Source organism: Lynx canadensis, chromosome C2 (genome assembly GCF_007474595.2).
Source record: "Lynx canadensis isolate LIC74 chromosome C2, mLynCan4.pri.v2, whole genome shotgun sequence".
NCBI lineage: Eukaryota > Metazoa > Chordata > Mammalia > Carnivora > Felidae > Lynx > Lynx canadensis.
The window spans coordinates 26,767,231-26,793,890 of NC_044311.2; the positions used below are offsets into that span (position 1 = coordinate 26,767,231).

General features: G+C 39.8%; 2 protein-coding genes across 2 annotated transcripts in view; one reads left to right on the top strand and one right to left on the bottom strand.

Moving 5' to 3' along the window:
• The window catches only part of COL6A6 (collagen type VI alpha 6 chain), a 118,689-nt gene extending 105,208 nt beyond the window's left edge, over positions 1-13,481 (top strand). Inside the window, exon 36 of the mRNA XM_030329754.1 lies at positions 13,067-13,481. Coding sequence (XP_030185614.1) covers positions 13,067-13,259 — 193 coding nt within the window. The 3' untranslated portion in view covers positions 13,260-13,481. The remainder of the gene's footprint in view (positions 1-13,066) is intronic.
• Positions 13,482-16,687: 3,206 nt separating this feature from the next.
• PIK3R4 (phosphoinositide-3-kinase regulatory subunit 4) overlaps positions 16,688-26,660 on the bottom strand; it is a 79,342-nt gene continuing 69,369 nt past the window's right edge. Inside the window, exons 16-21 of the mRNA XM_030329617.2 lie at positions 24,014-24,225; positions 22,219-22,350; positions 19,241-19,341; positions 18,624-18,712; positions 17,974-18,082; positions 16,688-17,260 (exon numbers count right to left, since the gene is read on the bottom strand). Coding sequence (XP_030185477.1) covers positions 17,090-17,260; positions 17,974-18,082; positions 18,624-18,712; positions 19,241-19,341; positions 22,219-22,350; positions 24,014-24,225 — 814 coding nt within the window. The 3' untranslated portion in view covers positions 16,688-17,089. The remainder of the gene's footprint in view (positions 17,261-17,973; positions 18,083-18,623; positions 18,713-19,240; positions 19,342-22,218; positions 22,351-24,013; positions 24,226-26,660) is intronic.

The following is a 26,660-nucleotide window of genomic DNA, read 5'->3' on the forward strand; positions in this document are numbered from 1 at the left end:
CAAAACTCTGGAGGGAGGCGCCGCCTAGTAGGCAGATGGCTCAGACACAGGGGAAAGGTAGGGAGGTGATGAAAACCAGGGACATAGGAGGGGTGACTGATCACACATCGGTGAGGGCATGAACCACCCGCTCTGGAGACTGGAGAGCAGGGTGAAGCCGTTTTTACCATTAGTCCACCAGCACTGATCCACCCCAATGAGATGAACAGCAGCACCAAGTGAAGAATGGAGCTGTTACACCAAGCCCCGGCTACCCTGTGCTTTCAGGCGCATCTCCACCAGGGCAAGCCACCTGAGAATCAGAGCTGCAGGCCCCTCCCCCAGAAGACCAACACAAATCCTTTCCACCAGCTAGGCTACTGGCCGTAGACTGCTGCAAAGTTTCAGCTCTAGGGGAAACTGTTTCTAGGGGAAACCTCATTTGGAGGTTTTTGTTAATTTGTTTGGTTTTTTTGTTGTTGTTGCTTCTGTTTTGTTTTTGTTGTGTTCTTTGTTTCTTGGATACAGAAAGGACAAAATTTTTTATTTTAATTTATTTGATTTTATTTTTAATTTTTGTTTCTTTTTTCTCCTTTTCCTATCAAGCTTCTCTTAACAAGCAGACCAAAACACACCTAGGATCTAGCTTCCTTTATTTGATTTTTTTAAGTTTTTTATTTCATTCTATCATTATTATTATTATTATTGTTTTTTTCTTCCTCCCAAATGACAAGACAGAGGAACTCACTTCAAAATAAAGGACAGAAAGAAAAGATGGCCAAGGATTTAGTCAATGCAGATATAAGTAAGATGTCTGAACTAGAATTTAAAACAACAACTGTAAGGATACTAGCTGGGCTTGGAAAAAGCATAGAAGACACCAGAGAATCCCTTTCTGCAGAGATAAAAGAACTAAAATCTAGTCAGGCCAAAATTAAAAATGTTATAACCAAGATGCAAACCCAAATAGAGGCCATAAAACAAGGGTGGACAAGGCAGAGGGGCAAGTTAGCGATGTAGAATGTATAATTATGGAAAATAATAAAGCTGAAAAAAAGAAACAAATGTCAGGGATCATTAAGGCAGGCTTAAGGAACTCAGCAATTTATTAAAACGTAGTAACACTGGGGGCTCCTGGGTGGCTCAGTCGGTTAAGCATCTGACTTCGGCTCAGGTCATGATCTCATGGTTCGTGGGTTTGAGCCCTGCGTCGGGCTCTGGGATGACAGCTCAGAGCCTGGAGCCTGCTTCAGATTATGTGTTTCCCTCTCTCTCTGCCCCTCCCCCACTCATGCTCTGTCTCTCAAATAAAACCAACATTAAAAAAATTATTAAAAATACCATAATAACATAGAAGTCCCAGAAGATGAAAAGAGAGAAAAGGGGCAGAAGGTTTATATGCGCAAATTATAGCTGAAAATGTCTCTAATCTGGGGAAGGACACAGACATCAAAATCCAAGGAGCACAGAGAGCTCCCATTAAATTCAACAAAAGTGAGCCATTGCCAGATATATCAGAGTCAAATTCACAAAATACACAGATAAGGAAAGAATCGTGAAAGCAGCAGGGAAAAAAGTCTTTAACCTACAAAGGAAGACAGATCAGGTTCGCAGCAGATCTGTCCACAGAAACTTGGCAGGCCAGAAAGGAGTGGCAAGATGTATTCAATGTGCTGACTGGAAAAAAATATGAAGTTAAGACTACCCTATCCAGCAAGGCTGTCATTCAAAATAGAAAGATAAAGAGTTTCCCAGACAAACAAAAATTAAAGGAGTTTGTGATCACTAAACCAGACCTACCTGAAATTTTAAGGGTGACTCTTTGAGTGGAGGAAAAAAAACCAAAAACCGAAATCAACAAAGACTAGAAAGGACTAGAGAGCATCACCAAAAACACCAACTCTACAGGTTACATAATGGCACTAAATTCATATCTTTCAATAATCACTCAGAATGTAAATGCACTAACTGCTCCAATCAATAGACATATGGTATCACAGTGGATAAAAAGCCAAGATCTATCGATAAGCTTACTATAAGAGACTCATTTCAGACCTAAATACACCTACAGATTGAAAGTGAGGGGATGGAGAACCATCCAACCAGCTAATGGACGTTAAAAGAAAGAGACAGTCGCCACACTTAAATCATACAAACTAGATCTTAAAACAAAGACTAACAAAAAATGAAAAAGGTATTATAATTAAGGGGTCTATCAATTAAGATCTAATGATTATAAATATTTACTCCCCCAACTTGGAAGCATCCAAATATATACATCTAGCAAACATAAACACACTGCTTATAAAACAATAGGGGACTTTAACACCCCACTTACAACAATGGACAGATCATCTAAGCAAAAAATCAAGGAAACAATGGCTTTGAATGACACACTGGACCGGATGGACTTAATAGATACATATATCCAGAACATTTCATCCTAAAGCAGAATACACATTCTTTTCAAGTGCACATGGAACATTCTCCAGAATAGATCATATACTGGGTCACACATCAGCCCTCAACAAGTACACAAAGATCGAGATCATACCATGGATATTTTCAGATCACAGTGCTATGAATCTTGAAGTCAACCACAAGAAAAAACTTGGAAATCCCTCAAATATATGGAAATTAAAGAACATCCTACTAAAGGATGAATGGGTTAACCAGGAAATTAAGGAAGAAATAATATATATATATATGGAAACAAAGTGAAAATGTGACAGTCCAAAAACCTTTTGTATGCAGCAAAAGCAGTCCTAAAAGGAAAGTACATTGCAATTTAGGCCTATCCCTAGAAGCAAGAAAGGTCCCAAATACACAACCTAAACTTACTCCTAAAGGACCTAGAAAAGAAGCAGCAAATAAAGCCTAAAGCCATCAAATAAGGGAGATAATAAAGATTTGAGCTGAAATAAATGATATAGAAACAAAATAACCCAATAGAATATATCATTGAAACTAAGCTGGTTCTTTGAAAGAATTAATGAAATTGATAAACCCCTACCCATATTCATCAAAAAATAAAAGAGAAAGGACCCAAATAGATAAAATCATGAATGAAAGAGGAAAGACCACAACACCAGAAAAAAACAAACAATTATAAGAGAATACTATGAAAAATTATATGCCAAAAAACTGGGAATTCTGGAAGAAATGGACAAATTCTTAGAAACTCACAAACTACCAAAACTGAAACAGGAAGAAATGGAAATTTTGAACAGACCTATAACCAGCAAAGAAATTGAATCAGTAATTAAAAATCTCCCAACAGGCAAGAGTCCTAGGCCAGATGGCTTCCCAGGGGAATTCTACCAGATATCTAAAGAAAAGTTAATACTTATTCTTCTCAAACTGTTCCCAAAAAATATAAATAAAAGGAAAACTGTCAAACTGATTCTACAAAGCCAACATTACCTTGCTTCCAAAACCAAAGATGCCACTAAAAAGGAGAATTACAGGGTAATATCCCTGATTAACATGGATGCAGAAATTCTCAACAAGATGGTAGCAAATTGAATTCAACAGTACATTAAAAGAATTATTCACCATGATCAAGTGGAATTTATTCCTGGACTGCAGGGGTGGTTCAGTATTCACAAATCAATCAATGTGATATACCACATTAATAAAAATTTAAAAAAGGTGAACTGTATGATCCTGTCAATAGATACAGAAAAAGCATTTGACAAAATATAGCATCCATTCTTGTTAAAAACCCTCAACAAAGTAGGGATAGATGAAACTTGCTTCAACATCATAAAGACCATATTTGAAAGACCCACAGCTAATATCATCTTCAATGGGGAAAAACTGAGAGCCTTTCCCATATGGTCACGAACAAGATAGGGATGTCCACTCTCACTGTTACTATTTAACAATAGTACTGTAAGTCTTAGCCTCAGCAATCAAAAAAATAAATAAATAAATACAAGGCATCCAAATCAGCAGGGAAGAAGTCAAACTTTCCCTATCTGCGGATGACATGATACTCTGTGTAGGAAGCCTGAAAGACCCCACCAAAAAGTTGCTAGAACTAACACATGAATTTCGCAAAGTCACAAGATATAAAATCAACATGCAGAAATCAGTTGCCTTTCTATACACCAGTAACAAAGCAGCAGAAAAAGAAATCAAGGAATCCTATTTGCAATTGCACCAAAAACAATAAGATACCTGAGAATAAACCTAACTGAAGAGGTAAAATATCTATCCTCTGAAAACTATAGAGCACTTAAGAAAGAAATTGAAAAAGATGCAAAAAAATGGAAAAGCATTCCATGTTCATGGATTGGAAGAACAAACATTGTGTTAAAATGTCTATACTACCCAAAGAAATCTACACATTTAATGCAATCCCTACCAAAATACCACCAGCATTTTCCATAGAGCCAGAACAATCCTAAAATTTGTATGGAACCACAAAAGACTGCAGGTAGCCAAAGCAATCCTGAAAAAGAAAAACAAAACTGGAGGCATCACAATTCTGGATTTCAAGCTGTATTACAAAGCTATAGTCAAGACAGTATGGTACTGGCACAAAAACAGACACATAGATCAATGGAACATAATAAAAAACCCAGAAATGGACCCACAACTATATGGTCAACTTATCTTTGACAAAGCAGTGAAGAATATGCGATCAAAAAAATACAGTCTCTTCAACAAGTAATGCTGGGAAAATTGGATGGTGATATGCAGCAGAATGAAACTGGACCACTTTGTTACACCATACACAAAAATAAATTCAAAAGGATCAAAGACCTAATATGAGACAGAAAACCATCAAAACCCTAAGGAGAACTTAGGCAGTGACCTCTTTGACCTCAGCCACAGCAACTTCTTACTAGACACATCTCTGGAGGCAAGGGAAAAAAACAAATATGAACTTCTGCATAGTGAAGGAAACAATCAACAAAACTAAAAGGCAACCTTCCGAATGGGAGAAGATATTTGAAAGTGACATATCAGGACAAGGGGTAGTATCCAAAATCTATAAAGAACTTATCAAACTCAACACCCAAAAAACAAAGAATCCAGTGAAGAAATGGGCAAAAGACATGACTAGATACTTTTCCAAAGAAGACATCCAGATGGCTGACAGACACATGAAAAGATGCTCAATATCACTCATCATCAGGGAAATACAAATCAAAACCATGATGAGCTATCACTTCACACCTGTCAGAATGGCTAAAATTAACAGGACAAGAAACAACAAGTGTTGATGAGGATGCGGAGAAAGGGGAACCCTCTTGCGCTGTTGGTGGGAATGCAAACTGGGGCAGCCACTCTGGAGAATGGTATGGATGTTCCTCAGGAAACTAAAAATAGGGGCACCTGGGTGGCTCAGTAGGTTAAGGGTCTGATTTGGACTCAGGTCATAATCTTACAGTTCGTGGGCTGGAGCCCCGCATGAAGCTCCACACTGATGGTGTGGAGCCTGCTTGAGATTCTCTCTCTCTCTCTCTCTCTCTCTCTGCCCCTTCCTCTTTTTTCTCTCTCTTTCAAAATAAATAAGTAAACTTTTGAAGGAAGGAAGGAAGGAAGGAAGGAAGGAAGGAAGGAAGGAAGGAAGGAAGAAATTAAAAATGGGGGCACCTGGGTGGCTCAGTCAGTTGAGCCTCTGACTTTGGCTCATGTCATGATCTCGCTGTCTGGTCTGTGAGTTCGAGCCCTGTGTCAGGCTCTGTGCTGACACCTCAGAGCCTGGAGCCTGCTTTGGATTCTGTCTGTCTGTCTGTCTGTCTCTCTCTCTCTCTCTCTCTGCCCCTCCCCCACTAGTGCTGTGTCTCTTAAAAAGAAATAAATGTAGAAAAAAAAAATTTTTTCAAAATGGAACTACCTTATGATCCAGCAGTTGCACTACTAAGTATTTACCCAAAGGATACAAAAATACACATTCAAAGAGGTACATGGACCCCGGTGTTTATAGCAGCGTTATCAACAATAGCCAAACTATGGAGAGAGCCCAAATGTCCATCAACCAATAAATGGATAAAGAATATATGGTGTGTGTGTGTGTGTGTGTGTGTGTGTGTGTGTGTGTGTAATGGAATATTAGCCATTAAAAAGAATGAAATCTTGCTATTTGCAGTGATGTTGATGGAGCTAGAGTGGATTCTGCTAAGCAAAATAAGTCAATCAGAGAAAGACAAATACCATATAATTTCACTCATACGTGGAATTTAAGAAACAGACTAATATATGGGAAGGTGGGGAGAGAAGAGAGGGAAACAAACCACAAAAAGATTCTTAACGATACAGAGCAAACTATGGATTGATGATGGAGGCGGGGAGATGGGAGGATGAGCTTAGATGAGTAATGAGTACTAAGGAAGGCACTTGTGATGAACACTGGGTGTTATACGTAAATGATGAGTCACTGAGTTCTACTTCTGAAACCAATGTTGTACTGTATGTTAACTAAAATTTAAATTAAAAAGGAAATAAAATAGAAATATAATAATTGTAAAACAAAGAGAATTAGGATAAACAAAAAACAATAGTTCACCACAAACACCTCTGCTAACGGAACTTCTAAAGTATGTACTTGAAGGAAAATGAAAATGACCACAGAAGGAAGAGGTGAGATGCAATAATAATAAATGATCAAAATTTGTCAATATTTAGGCAAATCTAAATGTTATATTTTAAGTAATAGTCATATCTAATTTGTAGGGTTACAAAAAAGCTGAACTTATTAACAAAGGTATGAACACAACATATTTGTTGGCACCTAGTGGTTTAACAGGAAAAAAAGTACTAATACTGCAAATATGAATAAATATTTACTAAACTTGAAATTATATACTGAACAATAACATCACCTTTTGTTACTTAAAAAAATGAAGTTGAGCCTTAAGGGTAAAGAAGATGGTACTGAAAAAAGAGACAATAATATACGTCAGAGGGAGATAAATGGAGTTAAAGGGTTCAAGAGTTCTAGGAACTTGAATAGTTTGGTCTGGCAGTTAGGCTACTGAAAACCTTAAGACTCTCTTAAAAATGCATTAGAAATTTTGATGGCACATGTGGAAAAAAAAATGGAAAGTAGCTAACTACCAAAAATGTAGCGTGGGAAAATGGAATAAAAACAACAGCATGATAAATAGTAGGCTCTGGCTGCCAGCAGAGAGCCCAGCACAGGGCTTGATGTCACAGACTGTGAGATCTTGCCCTGAGCTGAAATCCAGAGTTGACAGCTCAACCAACTAAACCACCCAGGTGCCCCAATAAATAGTTTTTTTAAAAAATAAAAAGGCAAGAAAGGGGGGGAGGGAAGACAAGTAGAAGGCAGAAAGTAAGACAGCAGGATCAAATCCATTTAAATATAGCAGGAGTCATAATAAACATAAACAGACTAAACATGCCAGTTACAGAGATTGATGGATTTAAGAATGAAAATAAAATCCAGCTATACTTGTTTTCAATTATAGAGACACGACCACAAAATAATGACATGGGAAAAGCTGACAGTAAAATTATGGAAAAAAATATACCAGGCAAATATATTTTTTTAAAATAAGCTACAAACTTAATATATACTGGTATATGCAGAAGACGACATATACAAACCTAAAGATAACCATAAAAAGAAAGCTGGAAAGAGTATATTAATATCAGAAAAAATACTCTTTTAAACAAAACCATTTTGGTATTTTTTTAAGTTTATTTATTTTGAGAGAGAGTGGGGGAGAGAGAGAATCCCAAGCAGGCTCTTCACTGTCAGCACAGAGCCTGATGTGGGGCTCAAGCTCACCAACCATAAGATCATGACCAGAGCCAAAATCAAGAGTTGGATGCTTAACCGACTGAGCCACCCAGGAGCCCCGAAATAAAACCATTTTGCAGGAATGAAAAGCTAAATGTTCAATTCATGAAGAAGATATAACAATTCTAAATTTCTAAGAGGGTGTTAAAATAATCTTAAAATATACAAAGTGGAAATTGAAAAACTACAAGGAGAAATTGCCCTTGAACTGTCATCAAAGTTGGAGATTTCAGTACGCAAGTTTGAATACTGATCAGTCAAGCAGACAAAAATGAGTAAAGATATTAAAGACTTAATCATAACAAACTTGAATTAATAGGCTCATTTAGAACCATTCGTAGAAAAATGAGACATTCTTCTGAAGAAGACATGAACGTTAACAACTGTTGAATCAAGGTGGAGAGTTTACTAGGTGTTCATTGTGCAATATTTTAAAAAAAATTAATGTTTATTTTTGAGAGAGAGAGCGCCTGAGTTGGGTAGGAGCAGATAGAGAAGGAGACACAGAATCCGAAGGAGGCTCCAGGCTCTGAGCTGTCAGCACGGAGCTCGAACTCACAAACCGTGAGATCATGACCTAAGCCGAAGCTGAATGCTTAACCGACTGAGACACCCAGGGGCCCCTCATTTTTAACTTATCAAGCAGGTATCAACAAATCTGTAAGAATGGTGTCATATGATCCAAACTGATCAGAATTCAATTAAGTTAGAAACTAATAAAAGATATTTTTAAAGTCTATACATTTTTAAATTAAAATCACATTTCTAAATAATGAGCTAAAATTATAATGAAAACTTTAAAATATTTAGAACTGTATAATCAAGAGATCATATGTCAAAATTTATGGGATATGTCAGAAGTCCTTATTTAGGAAATTTCATAGTCTTAATTCTTAGGGAAAAGTTTAAAACTGTAAAAATTAATGAGCTAAACATTGCTCTTGAGATGTTATAGAAGAAATTTTATATATATATATACACACACAAAGAAAAGGAATAAGAACTTTGTATTTTTTAATTAAGATATTTTTAAGAGTATCAACAAAGGTAAAATTTCTTTTAAAACTTAACAATATACATATATATTTTTTGCATGTATGAAGTTTTTTAGAATTAGAAATAATTGAAGTAGTTAAGAAGTGTGTTTCAGTGGAAAACCATGCTGTACTAACACATACACACACACATGCTACCCATCTGAGTGAAATGAAATATGTACCAGCCCTTGGGAATCACACTTAGGCACATGTCTTGGACAGTGTGCCTACTTTTAGTGTGCACTGTCTACATTTCTGTACAATGGTCAGGGCCAGAGAGAGGCACTCCCAATCCAGATGTCCCAGCTCCAGAAGCTCTGAGAAGACTCTGCCTCCAGTCTCCTCACCTCGCTGGGAAGCAGGGAACTGTCCAGCAGCAAATGCTGCCTGAACTCAGGCCTAGAACAGGCCTGTGCAGTCAGTCCACAAAGAGCAGGGCTCCCCCTGCTGCAGGTGTCTGGTAGCATGGAAAGGAGCTTCCCATTTGCATCTGCACTGGGCTTCATCTATTTTGTAAATGGCGGTAACTGTCAAAGGCAGATGCGGAAGCCAGCCTGTACGAATTAAAAGGCATTTTTTGGAAACCATTCCTACAAATGCATTTTGTTTAAAGATCAGTATAAGTGGAGGAGATTCACAGTGCTTTTGGACAGGCTCTTCCCCCCCCCCCCCCTTCTCCACATTGCCCTAGATAGACTGGAGGCTCAGCTTCTCCTATGTATCTGAAATGGTGAAATGATGGGAAATGGCTGGGGCATCAGGAATTGAGACATGAAATCCAGACCGCTGTTGGTGAACTCCCTGACGGTGCATTAGCCTGGGGCACCGTAGGCCTTCTCTGAGTCACCAAAGACTGTAATAAAAGGTAAGGAGCCACACAGCTAGCTGCTTCTGAAACTCCCTGTCTGAGCCTTTCACGAGAAGTGAGGCAGAATTGAGCACATGACTGAGGGAGTTGAGAATGCCTGCGAGGCAAGCTGCCTGCCATAAAGGTGACTTGCCATGTCTCAGAATGGTGCGTGAGAATTAGATCATTCCACTGTGAGATTTGTAAGAAATACAGGTAGAAGCTGGTTCTTATCAGATGGAAAAGAAAGGAACCGAACACAAGCAACCAAAGAGACAGATGGCCAGTAAGGGTGAGATTGTAGGGCAGCCTCTTTTTAAGTGCTTAGATCTGCTCAGAGACAATAAAAGACAGAGAGCCACCTGCTTATTGCTTCATCCAGTCAGGGGAGCTCTCGTGCCAGACTTCAAAGCGGTGACAGACCAGAGCCAGAACAATCAAATTGTAAAAAATGGACACAGTCACCAGTGCCATATGAATAATACATCTGTCGTAATTCTGCCTTCCAAAATCTGTGTTCTAGACACACAAGATGAGCATTAAAAAAAGTGTCTGGAAATAGAAGCAGTCTTGTCTGTGTTTTCTACTCCAGCACATCCAGTCAACTAGTAAATTTAGCATAGCTGACTCCCGATTATCTGCGTAGATGGAGGAATCTGTGACCACAGAGAACTGAAATCTCCAATTAGTACTACCCACCTCATTTTGTCTAGCCGCCACGTTTACACAAGCTTTACTGGAGTTGGGCACAAGATGCAAAATGATTGGCTGCATTTCATTCCTGTTTCTTACCTTGACTGCCTGTTGTGGAGTTACCAATCGGTAAAGAAGCATCTCAATAATACGGAGTAAAAGGAAAACCAGAAATTCTGATTCCCAAACAGGGTAATCAAATGATTCTTAACAGATGCTTATCAAATACAAGCTCCTGTGTACAACTGTGGGGAAAAAAATTCAGAGATATTGTATTTATCATGTTCAACACTTTTGAGAATAAAAGTATTGGAGGAAGGAAAAAAGATAGCAATGTCATGCTATAGAAGCAGTTAGCAATTTAACAGCTTTTTCTTAACGAGGAAGAAGGATGAAAGAAAGATAACTTACCATAGAAAGGATCCTATGGAAAGGGGAAGTCGGCGGAGGGGTGGAGAGACCAGTGTAGATAAAATAAACCCGAGACACAAAAACAGTGTGCTCCAGACTCAGAAGAATACGTACTCCATGATTGGTAGAGATGTTCTGTGCATATAGACAATTAAGACTTTGGAGAATTTGAGCTCCTAATATTTAGTTCTGGAATTAAGAAAATAGAAGAGCAAAAGTGGGAGAAGGTGTGAGAAAACTGTATTTGCACTAAAATTTAGCTTTCTTGGTAACTGGGAGAAGTTTGCTGATCAGCTTGGTACATTCCTAATAGCACTGATGGAAGTGAATGGAGATACACTTTGGGATTGGAGTTTCAGAAGCCCAGACATAGAGTATATAATGGCATGGTTCTCTGTTGGTTTAATGTCTCTTTCACTTCTCTCATTATAGAGGCAAGAATATGGGGACGGGGAAGACGGAAGGGTGTGCACATATGCATGCATGCATGTGTATGTGAGGCAGAGAAGTGTAGTAATTTTAAATTCTTTGTCTTTTGCTTACTCATTTTCTAAATATTTTTGTTTTCATGAGAGGTCAGATTAAAGCTGATGAAAGCAGAAAAATCCAAATATGAAGCAATGGTACTTAGAGTGAATACTGGTACTGTTTTCCTGATTTCAATGTTTTAGAGTTCTCTTGACTCTTCCCTTGACCACAATACAGCAAATTTGTGAGGCTTATAGGTACTGATAAGCCTTCTCATATTACGCTACCAGGCTCTCACACATTCATTCTAAAAATATTTACAAGGAATTTATGTGCCAAGCTCCTCCTACCTTCTTAGCTGTCCAACCTGCCCCAGGCCATCTGCTTTCCTGTGGTTCTGCACCCATATCCAGATGCTCCTGATAGCATGACATTTTTCATTTCACTTTCTTATTCCAAATACCTTGATAGTTTTCCATAGTATCTCAAATTAAAACCTGGTTCATTGGAAGTAACACAAAGCTCTTACTATCAGACGGTTGGGTTAGTCTCAGTTCTGTCCCTGATGTTTACCTCTGTATGTGCTATTTCCTCATCTGTAATCACCAGAGCACCATGGTAACTAGTCTAGAGAACTTCAAATGTTGCTCACAACATAGGTTGTTTTTATTCCCATTCTACACCTGAGGAAACAAGAATCACTCTAGTTAAATGATTTTCTCAGAGCTACTCAGCCAGTAAGTAGAGGGGCTGGAATATAAGATATTTATGGATCTAAAGTTCTTTCCAACACCTCCCTGTAAAATAAGGTTGCCTGAAATGCCTCCCTTCCTGAGCTGTCCAATACAGTAACCACTAGCTTTCAATTAAATGAAATTATAAATTGAGTTCCTCAGTCATGCCACATTTCAAGTGCTCAGTAAACATATGTGGCTATTGGCTGCCATACTGGCCAGTGAAGATTATAGGACATTTCCACCAGCACGGTTTTACTGAATAGGTTAGAATTGTAGTATTTGGCTTCTCTGATTCCTTGACCTCTCAATCTGGCATTCAAGGCCTTCCAGAGTCTGACCCCAGCTGTCCTTTTCTGTTGAAATATTCATGACCCCCAAACTCTTTATGTGCCTGCCAGACTGGGCATAATTTTTATGTCTCCTGTTATATGTAACAGTGCCTTCCATAGAGAGTTAACATTTGGATGGATGGATGGATGGATGAACAGATGGAAGAAGTGAAGAATGGATGGATAGGAGGGAGGGAAGAAAGGAGTGGCATTCATTCATGTTTCCATTAGATAAATGTTTATTGAGTATCCACTATATGCCCTTCTAAGGTTCCTGGGATTGCTAGGATTACATGACATGGTCTTGTGAAATTTTCTGCCTGGGCAGGTAGAATAGAGGAGAATACATCACAAAGAAATTTATAAATAAATACTCAGTGATGTGTTATGAAAAAAGTGAGCATATTGTGCTGGGCATCCAGAAGACTGCAGCCTGGGAGAAGAACTATAGATACGGTCATCTCTAATGAGGTACCATTTGACTTCAAATCTGAATAATCAGGAACCAGCCATATGAAGTTCTGGGTGGAACATGTTCTATAAAGAAGAAACTTTGCTGTTGAAATGATCTTGATACTGTGACCAAATGTCTCCTGTCTTATTCTCAGCTTCTGTTAGATCTGCCCAGTGTAAGTCTTCAGTTTCATAGTCTTAATAAAACTACCCTGAAGGGAGGGTGTAGCAAGGAAGGAGATGACAACATTGAGGAAGATGGAATTAACATAGTCTATTAAAGTAGAAATGGCATTTATCTTCTATGATGTTTCTCTTCTTTCGTTGTACAGCTTTGTTCTTGGACCACATAAAGCTGCTCTCAGGGATGCATTGCAGAGAGCCAGATTCTTTCAAGACAAAAAATACCTTTCAAGAGTAGCAAGAGGCAGCAGAGACGATACTGTTCTAAATCTTATCAGAAACACACCCCATACCTTTAAAAATGGAAGAAAGGTGATAAAAACTGCTCCAAGACAACAATGATAAAGGAAGTGCTTGAAGGATTTAGCCTTTGAAAGGATGGTAAGCCTCTGGTTTTGAGTAACTCAGTTCACTGCCATTAACTACGGACAACTTTTATTTGGATATCCAGCCATATCCAGAGGTCCACTCTGGAGGGCTGGACAAAACACGGATTGTAGATTATCAGGCAGCTTGACCCCTGGCATTCGTTTCTTGTCCATTTCTTTGAGCATTCCTGATAATTCCGGCACTCTGATACTTTCAAGAACTTATTAAAAGATGGAAGAATGAAAGAAATGTTCTGAAAAGTCTAATAGAGATATAATTTGAAGGTAAAATTTAAACATATATATATGAGCCAATGTTAATTCTTTTGATTGCAGGTCTCTGTTCAGTCCACTTTCTTCAAACCAAGATTTTGTTTTCTATTTAGTACTGTTAAAGGCTCGTCTGTTTAACCAAAGGTTAACGTTCTGAGAGACCCCAACATTTACATTTCGAAATCGATGCTTCTGTGTCAATTTTGATAATTTGACTTCCCGTGATGCCATTTAAATACACCACTGTCTCTGTGTAGAATGGCTAACCTTCTGATAGGCTTGTGCTGGCAGGTCTTCTCCCACCTTCTGCAGTCGTTTGCAGGGACAGAGAAGAAGCAGAGTCATTTTCTCTGCTCCAACTCCTCCTTAACTCACTGAGAAACTTGTGAATTCCCCCAAAACATAAATAACTGCTTTTGAGCTGGAAGTTCCCTCATGATATAGAGAGCCTCGTGCCTGGCCATTTTTATGGACTTTTATTCTTTACCATTATTGTCATATATTATTCTTTACTAATCTCTATATTCTTTAGGCAAGAAGAGTCAAGACAACTTGTCATGGGTGAAGCTGCGTTACATTTACCCATCAGGTAGCTATTTAGTCAATGGTGAATAGTACCAAACAGGACTGACCGAGATCTAGAGTCTTAAATACATACTGAGTTTGGAAAAGATAAAGTTGTTCATGTTTTAAGCCACAAATCCATCCGGGGCTGCAGAGATGTAAAGAGATTAGAGTAAGTTAAAGCAGGAAGGGTCTTGCAAGTGCCTAGCGTCTAGTAGCATTCTGACAGCTTGCTCCCGCCTCACCCCCCATCAAGATCACATAACTAACTCTTAACCTTTATGAAGGGCTAATATTTCCAACCACTAAACGCCAGAGTAGCATTATTTGAGACACAATGTTTGGACCTTACCTCGAATTCTCAGAGCTGGCTCCAGCGTTGGTAAACTATGGCCCTGCTTGGCAGAACCTCTCTTCAGCGGGGGAGACTTTGCTTGGAAGCAGGGGGCAGATGGCTACCGACACCTAAGACCAGTAGGTGATTTTCTTTTCCGTATCGCTCTTCATAAAAGCTAGGAAAGAAGGGTCACCTACGCTGTGTTTTAAAACCACTTCTGCCATCCGTACTCAGGCAATTCCATAGAGATAGCTCCCAATGTCTTCAGAGGGGGGAGGAGTTAAAATGTCACATTCATACTCAGGAAATAGAGAAGAATAAAGCACATCACGTTTTTTCATATCCTAAGTGGTGCTTCGGAGTTTAGGAAAAATTTATGTTTCAAGTAGAGCAAGTTGATGAGCAATATTTAAAAGGTATTTTAAAAGGGATTTTTCTGCTTAACTTTGGATTAAGCAAAAACTGCTATTTACTGCTAGAAATACTTTTAATATGTATTTGTCTATTTTTTTCTGCATTGGTAAGTAAAATACACCAAAAAATTTTGCCCTTGGTAATTGAGATTATTTTAGCAGTTTGGGTCTTTTTGATCCTTAATAGATGAAGGATCTAAAACATACTATAAATATTAAGTTCCTTTTTAAAAAATTCCTTAAAAAAAAAAAACATTTTCCATGATTCACCTCTTTCTCCTAAAAGGGAAAAGCAGCAAAAATAAATAAAACCCTATTTAATATTTTTTTTTTACACTTACTCATTTTCAAGAGACAAAGCGTGAGCAGGGGAGGGGAAGAGAGAGAGGGAGACAGAATCTGAAGTAGGTTCCAGGCTCTGAGCTGTCAGCACAGAGCCTGATGCGGGGCTCGAACCCACAGATCGTGAGATCATGACCTGAGCCCAAGTCGGATGCTGAACCGACTGAGCCACCCAGACGCCCCTAAATAAAACCCTATTGAAACCAAGACTCAATAAGCAGTGGTCCTTCTTGGTTTAAACATGTAAATTAATTGACTCTAAAAGACATGCCTATTATCTCTGTACTTGAGCTCTGAGTCAAACATTAAAAAAAAAAGTCGAAGAAAAGATGCAACTTCAATGTGGCATCAGATTGTAACAGTAACCATTCAACCAAATGACCCTTTTTTTTAAGGGGAGAGTTGAAGCGGGAAGAAGAATGGATGGTGGCAAGATCAGGGGGGGAAAGGACTACATCTCCATCGGCCCACTCCATTCTTCCCCTCAGAATGTTGATCAGTGGTGTGGCTTCACTAATGTCTCTAGGCTTGAAGCCCTTCTCAGCTCAAACAAGTGTCCCCCAACCTCTGCAGACATTAAATCTAGAAACCCCACAGATACGGTCTTAACAGACATGAAGAGAAACAGGGGCAATGTAATATGACAATGTCGAATTTGCAAATCCTACTGCTCCCCTAGGCTATAAGGCCTCATTGACATCCAGACTCCTCAGACCTTTGTGAATGACAGGGTTTTCTGATGAGTTTAGACAGGTAAACAACAAAACCAAGTGCACTGAATCATGGAGCCATACCTATACACTGTCATGTACCATCACTGAATCATATAATTACAGAAAATTAAGTTTTTGAAGTATTTAAGTAGTATTTTCCCCTGAGTCAGACTACTTACTTTTTGGTTTACAGACTCATGTAACTAATTTCAAACCGCATAAACCCTTCTGCAAATGGAGGACAGTTAAATGTAGCCAGAGAATTAAGTTCATGTACAAATAATAAGTGATAAGCTTGAAGGGTTTATTTTTGCGGGAAAGACCAATTTTGGTCTTTTTCTGGAAGTACAGATTTTTGGCATGTCTTTAACAACTTAATCCTTTCATTTTTCTTTCTTTTTCATGCATTTAATAAATAATTGACACTGGATAAAAGCAAGCCGAAGGGCCAACTTTCAGAATTTATACTAAAGCCTATAAAAAATAGTAATGATGGCCAAGGAGAACCATTTTTCTAGGGTTGATACACAGGAGATCAGTTCTAGTGCTAAATAATAAGGCAGACTGTAAAACAGGAAGAAAGATATGATAAAGCAGAAAGAACAAAATACTGAGAGTCCAGAAATGTGGGCATAAGGCCTAGTTCTGTCGCCGATTCCTTGTGACATTGAGTGCCTTATTTCTTGAGAACAAATGCTGCTGGAGAGTTTATTCTTCTGCTAAAGTTTACTGTTAAAAACACCAAAAAAACACAAAAAACTCAAGATGCTTGAATACATTTTATTGGCTGGTTTGAATAGCAGTTTTAATAGCAAAAATGTGTTTACATTATTATAGCTTATGACCCATCTTTTTTAGTACAAACTTAGATCATAGAAGTCTTAGCATTTTAAATTCCTCACCTCTGTGACATATACAGTAGGAAGTCCCAGATACTGTTGTCTGGCTGATTCTTGCAGAGATAATGTGTAAGTACATTGGTTGAGTGCAACCTTCTTAACCACCTTGGATGGGATCTGTTTAATCATGAGACAGTATTATATAGAGACATAATTTTGAAAATGAAAGAACTGAATCTCACTTCTGTCCTCTAAAAATACCTTTGCTCTCAAGTTACAGTAAACTTATAACTTTATTACAAATTATACAGACCACGAAGTTTTCATTTCCACACCTTAACAATTCCATCTCTAGAAGCAGTTACAATGAAGCCCTGTGTTGTCTGGAAGGTGGCGATGTCCGTGATGATATCGTGGTGTCCCACAGGCAGAGACTCTGGGCCCCTCCGAGGGGTGTCATCGCTTGGTCCCATCTTCTGCTTATTCTGAATCTCCTGTTTCATGGTTAAAAGGAGAAAGCCAGAAGTTAAAAGCCTGTACCACACTGTACCTGTTATGAATATTGTTCTTCTGAGACAGGTGGTTGTTGTCTTTAAAGCTAAAACTTCCTGTGAGGTAGTCCTCCCTTCACAAAGACAAGGAGTAAAGAGAGTCCAAATGAACTTCTGTTTCCCATGAGTAGTGGCTTACAAAGAGGCCAATCCAATTTCTTTTGCCACCATCAAAAGAAAAAAGAGACAGTATATAATAGAGCGGTGGATGTAAATAAGTATCTGTCATAAAGGAAGCTTTCGTTCATTTACTGAGCACCTTCTAGGACCCAGGCACTTTCAGGTATGTTACCTCCTTTGAAGTTTTTACCCAACTCAAGAACACAAGATTTGGAGTTCCAACAGCCAGGTCTGAATCCCCAGCTTTGCTGCCTACTACCTGGATGATCTCAGCCAAGTTACTTCATGGTGCTGAACTTTCTAATAAAGGTACTTCCTTATAAATTGTTGTAAGGACTGAGCAAGCGTATAAAGTGCTTGCTTCGAGCTAGGTACTTATGTGTGTGCCCTTTATATGTTTATTTACCTTAATAAAAGTTAATTTAAAAATCACAGAAAAGCCCAAAGAAAATAAATGTTCTTCTTAAATACTGCCACTCTTGGCCAAAGTCATTTGTGTGCCTATAGAAATTGAGAGAAAACAAGACTGCTTGTACCTGGACGACTTCAGTGCCTTCAATTATTTTCCTAGAGTAGGACACAGACGAGGAACTAGTACCTCCGGCAACAATGTAGGACCGCTCTGGATAAGCCAAGTCCCAAAACCTAGGGAAGAGGAAGTAAGTGCTGATAATCTCAGGACGGGGGGAGGAAGTAATGGTCATTAGCTTACATTCATCAATGCATAACTTATTTTCTTTTGCCTTAGGAAAAGAGATTTTCCTAGCATAGACTAAAATGAGGTATTAACAGCTATCTGTGCAAGATATGGAGGATGTTGGGGCGCCTGGGTGGCGCAGTCGGTTGGGCGTCCGACTTAAGCCAGGTCACGATCTCGCGGTCCGTGAGTTCGAGCCCCGCGTCAGGCTCTGGGCTGATGGCTCGGAGCCTGGAGCCTGTTTCCGATTCTGTGTCTCCCTCTCTCTCTGCCCCTCCCCCGTTCATGCTCTGTCTCTCTCTGTCCCAAAAATAAATAAACGTTGAAAAAAAAAAAAAAAAAAAATTAAGATATGGAGGATGTTAAACATGACAACATTGCAAGTATCTAGAATAAGCACCCTAGTATTAACCACAGTATCCATCCACATTTTATTATCCTTCTCCTTTTAAAGGATACCTAACTATGTACACTTATCAGATACTGTACCTTATTTTCATGTCTGAGCCAGCCGTTAGTAGGATGGGATTTCCATCTGCAGGACTACAATAGATACCATGGACACTGTGAGGAACAGGCTTAAAAGAAAGAAACAGGAATCAAATTAAAGATAGCAGTGTATTCCATAGATGGTGTCATTTCTAGTAACAAGTCGAGTGGCAGTGGCTGCTGGGCACCTGGTTAACTGAAGAAATGAGAGACCATTTATGCATATTTTCTGTAAGTGCATTGGCTTTATATCATTCTGAATAAAGAGGCAAAACCTGTTCAGCCTCTGAAAACTGCCTATTTGGGAGAAGGACTCCAACCAAAGGAGAAATGAACCTCTCCCACCTTTTGTCCCAGTGAAGCACCCATGGTGGTAGCATGACAGTTAAAAGTGTATGTGAGGTGGTCATGTTCCAGTTAACCCAGGTTTTTACCGGGCTTCCACAGACACATCACAAACCTCCTGGTACTAGCAACCAAAACACCCAGACATTGGAAAGCCTCGATATAATTTAAAACACAACCCAAAAGCCCAACAGATACCAGGTTTGGTAGAGTGTCTGAAAATGCTTGTAATGTGGGAAATTCGATTGGCCTAATGAAAACCGGAGACAAACCTGTGACTCAGAGAGTGGTGGTGCATTGCAGGCCCAGAGCATGAATCTTCTGTCGCCAGTCTCCATGTCCCACATGGACACCTCATTGTTGCCCTGCACGGCTAAGGGAAGCACAGGCCAGAATGGTTACTCACACCACAAGCCCGCTCTGAGAGCTTTCACATCTTGGTAGATAATCCAACTCAGCCTGTGCCTATTTCCATTTTTTTCTCATCCTGCAAAAAATGCTCACTACGACTACTTTTAAATAATACTGTGACCCTGTCACCAGACTGGAGTGCAAAAAAGATGTTCTTTAATAAACTACTAATAAATATTTACTGGCATACAGCACAGTGAAAAGAATTGTGGGGTAGAAAGGTGAATCGTAAAGATTCTACCCTCAAGAAACCTACAGTCTAGAAGCAGAGGAAAAATGTATAGACAATGAAAGCAAAAACAACTGCAAAATTCCACCTGAACTCAAGGAAAGAAAAAGATCCCATCCAGTGGGTAAGCATCAGTGTCACTCGTGGAGAGGTTTCCTCTGGGACTGAAAGAAAAGTAAAGCTGAGCAGATACGAGTGGCATACAGGTAAGTCATTTCAGGCAGAAAGAATGTTTTGTTTTTGCTCATTCCAATTTCTGGGCATCTGGGAAAATGAGTAATCAGTGTGACTGAAGCAAATCCGTGACAGGGAGGAGTGGGAAATGAAGGCAGGGGAAGATTATAGAAAAAGGCAACAGCAAGCCTGAGAAAGACATTATTTTGAGCAGGGTGAGTGATAATACCTCAGGCTTCATTCCTTCATTAATATTTACTGAAGCAAAAATACTTACTATGAGCTAGTCGCTGGCCTACATGCTGAGGAAAATGAGGCAAACAATGGAAAAAGTACCGTTTTATAGAACTTACATTCTAATGGGGGCAATAAGCCAAGAAAGTGCAAGCCCTGCATCAGGAATGTGTCTAGTTCGAGGAGAAAGCCCGAAAGCCCATGTGGCTGGGGCGGACTGGGCCTGGGGGAGGAGGAAAAGGCCCGTAGGGCTGGCACGTTCCACTCCCCGCTGCCAGGCTGACCCGTGTGTGCCACATGGACAGGCTCCTTTGCCCTCGGACTTCTACATGGGTTTAGCCTGTGGTAAACTAACAGCCCCTAAAATAAGTACGTCCTCATCTCCGGAGACTGTGAATGTTAACGTTATACGGTAAAGTGACATTGCAGAAATGACTAAGGGCCTTGAGATGGGATTTTCCTGGATTATCCAGGGGAGCCCTGCATACAATCACAGTGTCGTAAGAAGGAGGCAGGCTTGACAGCAGAAGGCAACAGGACAATGGAGCACGGTGCTACAGTGGTGGCTCTGAAGATGGAAGAAGGGGCCACAAGCCAAGGCAAGCAGCTCCAGAAGCAGGAAAAGAAAGGGAATGGACTCTCCCCTGGGTCCTGCAGAGGTAATGTGACCCTGCTACCAACTTGGACTCGGCTTAGCAAAACTCATTTCAAACTTCTGGCCTCTGGAACGGTTGTAGAACAAATGTGTATTGTTTTAAGCTACCAACTTTGTGGTAATTTATTACACATAAGAACAAAATGGTCGTAGGAAACAAATACAGGCCTATGGAAGCCCCAGCAGGAGACCAAAGGGATAGATAGATGCATGTCCCAGCTCAGGCTGGTTGTGTCGCTCCCATCAAAATCCCTGCTCCTCTCAAGGTGGCCTTCTCTATTCATCTTCTTTCCAAACTCCAACATCAAAATCCCTGCTCCTCTCAAGGTGGCCTTCTCTATTCATCTTCTTTCCAAACTCCAGTAACCATCCCCTCCCCTCCTGCTGGTACTAGCCCTATTTCATTGTGCTTTTATGATGTCCCTACACCCACACATTCATCAACAGTTCCTCTGAAGATAAATCCTCAACTCATCCTACGCTGGGTATGCCATCTGATTCCTGCTGGAACCCTGACCGATAAAGAAGGTCAGAGAGGTAGCAGGGGCAGATCCCCATGAGGAGTCTGGCTGTAACCTGGAATGGGAAGGTACTGAGTAGCAGAAAGAACAGTCTTGAAGAAGTAAGGATTAAAGCAGGGAGTTACAAGGATACTGCATTAATAGGGACAAGAGGTTATGGTGGCTGGGATGAGAGAGACTGTGATGGAAACAGCAAAAAGTGGTCAGATTCTGAACATTTTAAGTAGCTATAAAAATCTGAAGAAATGTGGTATTTAAAGCATGGGACGAGATCAGTGTAGAAGGGTTAAGGACCAAAGACTGAGCCCTAAGGCGGGTGAGGTAGGGCACGACTTAAAAGTCGGAAGGAAGATAAGGTGGAATCTAAGTGATGTCCCTGAAGTCAGGTAAGGGAACTATTTCAGAAAGAGGAAACTATCAACTGACCAATGAGTCAGGTAAGAGGCGAGCAGAGTAATGGCCACCAACAGCAGCAGTATATGAGTCGGACTACGTGTATGAGAAGGGACCGGGGAGAGCCTGCATGCAAGACGACCAAGGAGAAGGCGTAAGCATAACGAGCTACTATTTATCAAGCACTACATGTGTGCCAGACTGTGTGCTTCACATGTTTTATCTCCAGTTCTTACTAGGAGAATGCCTGGTAAGGACAGGGAAGGGAAGCTGGCAAGAAACACATCAACAAGAATTGGCAACAGACAAGGATGAGTCAAGGTTTCTAACTTAGATTTCTAGGAAGGTGGTGGCAAAATATTAACAAAAATATGGGAGAAAGAAAACAAATGAGAGGGGAAACAGTGGCAGACAGTAGGTGACGGTGGTGATTAATGAGGTCATTTTTAAAGATAATAAGAAATGACAGTGAGATAGCAGTGGTGGGAACTTCCATAATCAGAACAAAACAGAATCAAGCATTTGGTTCATACATAACATTAAAACTCTGAGAACATGAGTCGTCGCAGCAGGGTATTATGTACTTTCTTTAAAAATCCCCCAACACCTCAAAGCCAGCCCTCTCCATTTTACCTGCAATCACCCAGGACTGATACAGAGGGTGCATTGAGAGGCGTCTGATTCGAGCCCTGAAGGGGTGACAGTGGCTGGAAATTGGCAACTGGAACCTCATGTCCCAGCAAGCCATGGTACCACTGCTTGTACCTTAAAGGAAAAAAAAAGTCAAAAAGATTACCGTCTAATGCTTAAAGTACATCAAGCTGCATTTATACAAACAACAAATAGCATTAGCTTTGTGTGAATGTATTTTATTCATTCTTCCCATCTATCTGTCAAGCTATCTCCCTGGTGTCAAACAGCACTTCCTAGTTGTTAAATACAGATATGAAGTGCTCATCACAATGCTACTAAACGTAAGCTGAAAACGAATGATTATTACACTGGTATTAATTGCCAAAGGCACGCACAAAAAAACCAAAGGTCTAGAGAATACATAAACTGAATTTGATAGGTCAAAATGTGCAGAATGCCTTAACTCACCGAAGATGTTTTACTGGCATTCAGTGACCACTTAACCAACCCTACAGTGGCTGCAGCTCTGTAGCTGTCATCACATTTCAATCATTTCCCCGTGCCCTTGTCTCCAAAACATTCTGGAACCAGGTATGGGTATCCAATCACAGCAGACACTGGGGTGGTCAGTACCTGCACATCTGCCCATGACCAACCCCACAGAGAAGCCCCCCCATCCCAAAAGAATAATGCCAACGCTGACACTCAACAGCTGCTCCCGACAGAGGCACACAGCGTCGTCTTGGACTGGTCTCCAATTCTAGCAGAGATACTGGGATCAGAAAAAGACGCAGGACGACAGGGTCCCTCGGTCACCCTGCCCCACTCCAGGACAATGGCTCCAACAGCCACAGGTTGTGTTGGCTCAAAGCTGATCAGGGTACCTGAGAGCCATCATTGCCATTTACTAATTTGCGCAGTTTCATATCTACTTTTGTGGGTCTGGCGTCACATCCTCCTGCACCTGTGCAGTTTACTCACACAAAAGGCAAACACAATGTATTCCATATATACTATATATAAAGAAGGAGAGGGCATATACTTAACAATGTCCTAATGTCATTCAGGGAATCTAGAAACCAAAATTCAAGGACAACAGATTATAATTCTTCAGAAAGAGTGCCAAGTGGGAGAAAATAAGATGTGATACATTTTCAAGGGGCAGGTTCAAAGCCCTATGGGGGCAAAACATGAAACTAAAACAGAGAAAAGCAGTCAGCAAGATCACATGGTACACCTTCACCTCCGAGAAAAGGAGGGCAAAGAGGAATAATAAAGCAAGAAACCAGTGCTTAGCTCTTCTCCAGTACCAGGCCCCGTGATGGATGCTTTTACCTCATTAAATCCTCAAAGCAGCCCTTGAACGGATTAGCCCCATTTGAAGATGAGGCTCCTGAAACTCAGAGAGTTGTGCAGCTTGCCTGGGGTTACTGCAATTTGAAACCGAGTCTGACCGAACTCAAATGCTCTCATGCATGAACCAAGCCTGCTGCTTCCCTGGCAGGATAACAGAATGCCAGCAAATCTGATCACTATAATGATTATAAAGTAAAGAGGCTCATTTAAGAACAAAGAGAAAAAGGAAATGTGCATGCGTTGAGATACTGCTATCACCCTTTCAAATCTGATTTTTAATGAAAAAAAAATTAAATTTCAAGAGATAACATAATAATCATTCAAAAAAGGAGATGGGAAAAAATTACCAGTGCGGAAAAAGGAAAAAACTTTCACAAGAAGGCAATTCCAGACCTTAGTGGCATTCACAACCCAGTCAATGACTTCAAAGTCAGCTCACCAATGCAGAGCCAACACTGGTGGATGTCCACAGCAAAGGAAGTGATGAGGCCTGACTTCAGATCGTGCTTCAGAGTCCATGCATTGCTTGAAGACCGGAGGTCCCAACCAACGAGAGAGCCATTCACAGTGGCATAGGCCAGAACAGACTGTGCCCCAGAGTTGAAGTGATGCATATCCACGACACAGCCATCATCCTTCTGGTCTAGCATTCTAAAGAAATACACAAAGCAAAAGGCAAAAACTTTTCCAGTCACTGAAAACATAACACCGGCCTCCATTTAAGATGAATTTATTCTAAGCATAGTCAAGAAATAACTCTGATCCATCAAGCCAATGATGCCTGAGGCATTTTTTAATGTATATTTTTGAGACAGAGACAGAACATGAGCAGGGCAGGGGCAGAGAGAATGGGAGACACAGAATCCAAAGTGGGCTCCAGGCCCTGAGCTGTCAGCACAAGGCCGGATGCGGAGCTCGAACTCACGGACTGTGAGATCATGACCTGAGCCCAGATCAGACGCTCAAACGACTGAGCCACCCAGGCGCCCCGAGGCATTTTTAAAAATAACTTCGGACTTACAGAAGAGTTGCAAAAATAGTACAGAAAATTCCTCTGTATCCTTCACCCATTTTCCCCTCGCGTTAACACCTTACATAACCACAGAACATTTATCAAAACTAAGAAATTAATCTTAGTACAATACTAGTAAAATACAGAACATATTCGGATTTTTATTAGTTTCCACTTGTGTCCTTTTACTGTTCTGGGATCCAAAACAAGATACCACATGGCATTGAGTTGTCATGTCTTTTTCAATCTGACCTTCAGTCTTTATCTTTCATGATTCTGATATTTTTGAAGACTATAGGTTTTATAGAATGTCCCTCCATTTGAGTTTGCCTCATGTGTTCTCACAAACAGACTCAGTTTACACCTTATTGGGAAGAAGACCATGAAATAACATCCTTCTCAGTGCACGTATGAGCAAGTACCTGATATTAATTAGTTAATTAATAGTACCTTGATCATTTCACTAAGGTACTATCTGCCAGGATTCTCCACCGTAGAATTATTTTCCATCTATAACTACTCAATCTTTAAAAAAAATACTTCTGAGACAGTGTAAAAATCCTGTTTCTGCTTAAAATTTTGTCCACACATTTTAGGGTCCATTGATAGACCATATCTATGGTGTTCTAATGGTGACTATGTCCCTCATTCCTTCCATACTTATTGATTTGAATTTTTCTATAAAGAACTGTCACTTCTTTCCCATTATTTATTTACTTATTTATTATCAGTATGGGCTCATACACATTTATTTTATCCTGTGAGCTGTAACCCAATATTATTGTTATCTGTTTTGTTGCTCAAGTTGTTCCAACTCTGGCCACGGGAAACTCTCTCAGGTTGGTCCCAATGCCCTTTCAATGTGCTTTTTTGAACCAATTCCTAACTTTCTGGCAGCACAAGATTCATCCTGCGTATTCACTGCCCCAGCCCTGGGCAACCAGTTCTGCAAGGAACCCTGGTTCCTTTTATGGAAAAATAGTATTTAAAAACCAAGGTCTTCGTGCTAAGTGCTCATTGCTATGGGGACGTGTCCCTGCTCCAGTCTCTTAATATGTATACTATACCTCATACCAACATGCATATGTGTACTTCTACATCTTTTTATGTGTATGTGTACATATGTATACAAACACACACACACACACATGCATATACATATATCCTGAGTTCATACTCACACTGAATCCAGATTGATATCTATCCAGCACCAGAGTTCATTCTAGCCATCTCCCTTTTCTTATTTATAACCTTAGTATACAACTAAGTAGGTTTGGAATTGATAAAACACACTCCTGTGAAAGCCAACTAGAACACAGTGTCTGAGTTCAGTTCCTTCGGTCATTAGCCTTGCAGTATCCAACTGAACCACTTTTTCCAAAGATATTAGGTTGGCTCCTTTATTGCCCACAGTCTTCACTGTGACTATAGGATTCATCTGTATACAATGAGATTGATTTATCATAGACAGCATTCTACCTTTCCTCCTATATCGGGTTGATTTTTTTTTTTTTATAATTTACATAGAATAAAATTCACTCTTTGTGATACAGAGTTCTGTGCATAATGACAAATGCATAGCCATGTACCTTCTACCACAGAACCACAGAGAACAAGTCCACAGGCCAAAAATTATCTTGTGCAGGCCCCTTTGTAGTCAGCTCCTACCCCATTCCCAACCTGTGACTACTACTAATCTCATTTCTTCCCTATAATTTTATGGTTTCCAGAATATCACAAAAAGTTGGAAACATACAAAAAATAGCCTTTTGGGTCTGACTTCTTTCATTAGCAAAAAGGATTTAGGATGCATTGGTTGTTGCATGATTCCATAATTTATTCCTTTCATTACTGATAATATCAAATTCCTTTTTATTTTTTTTATGTACTGATCCATTATATGGGTGTATCTATTTTTTCAAGCTGAGGCATTTTTAAGCTAAAAAGAATATAATAAACACACTGGCCAGCCTCCCTGATCGGTACATATCAGGCTTTTGCAGCATACACAATTTTAGTTTTATCTCTTGGATCGGGAGTCAGCAAACATTTTCTGGAATGAGCCAAAGAGTAA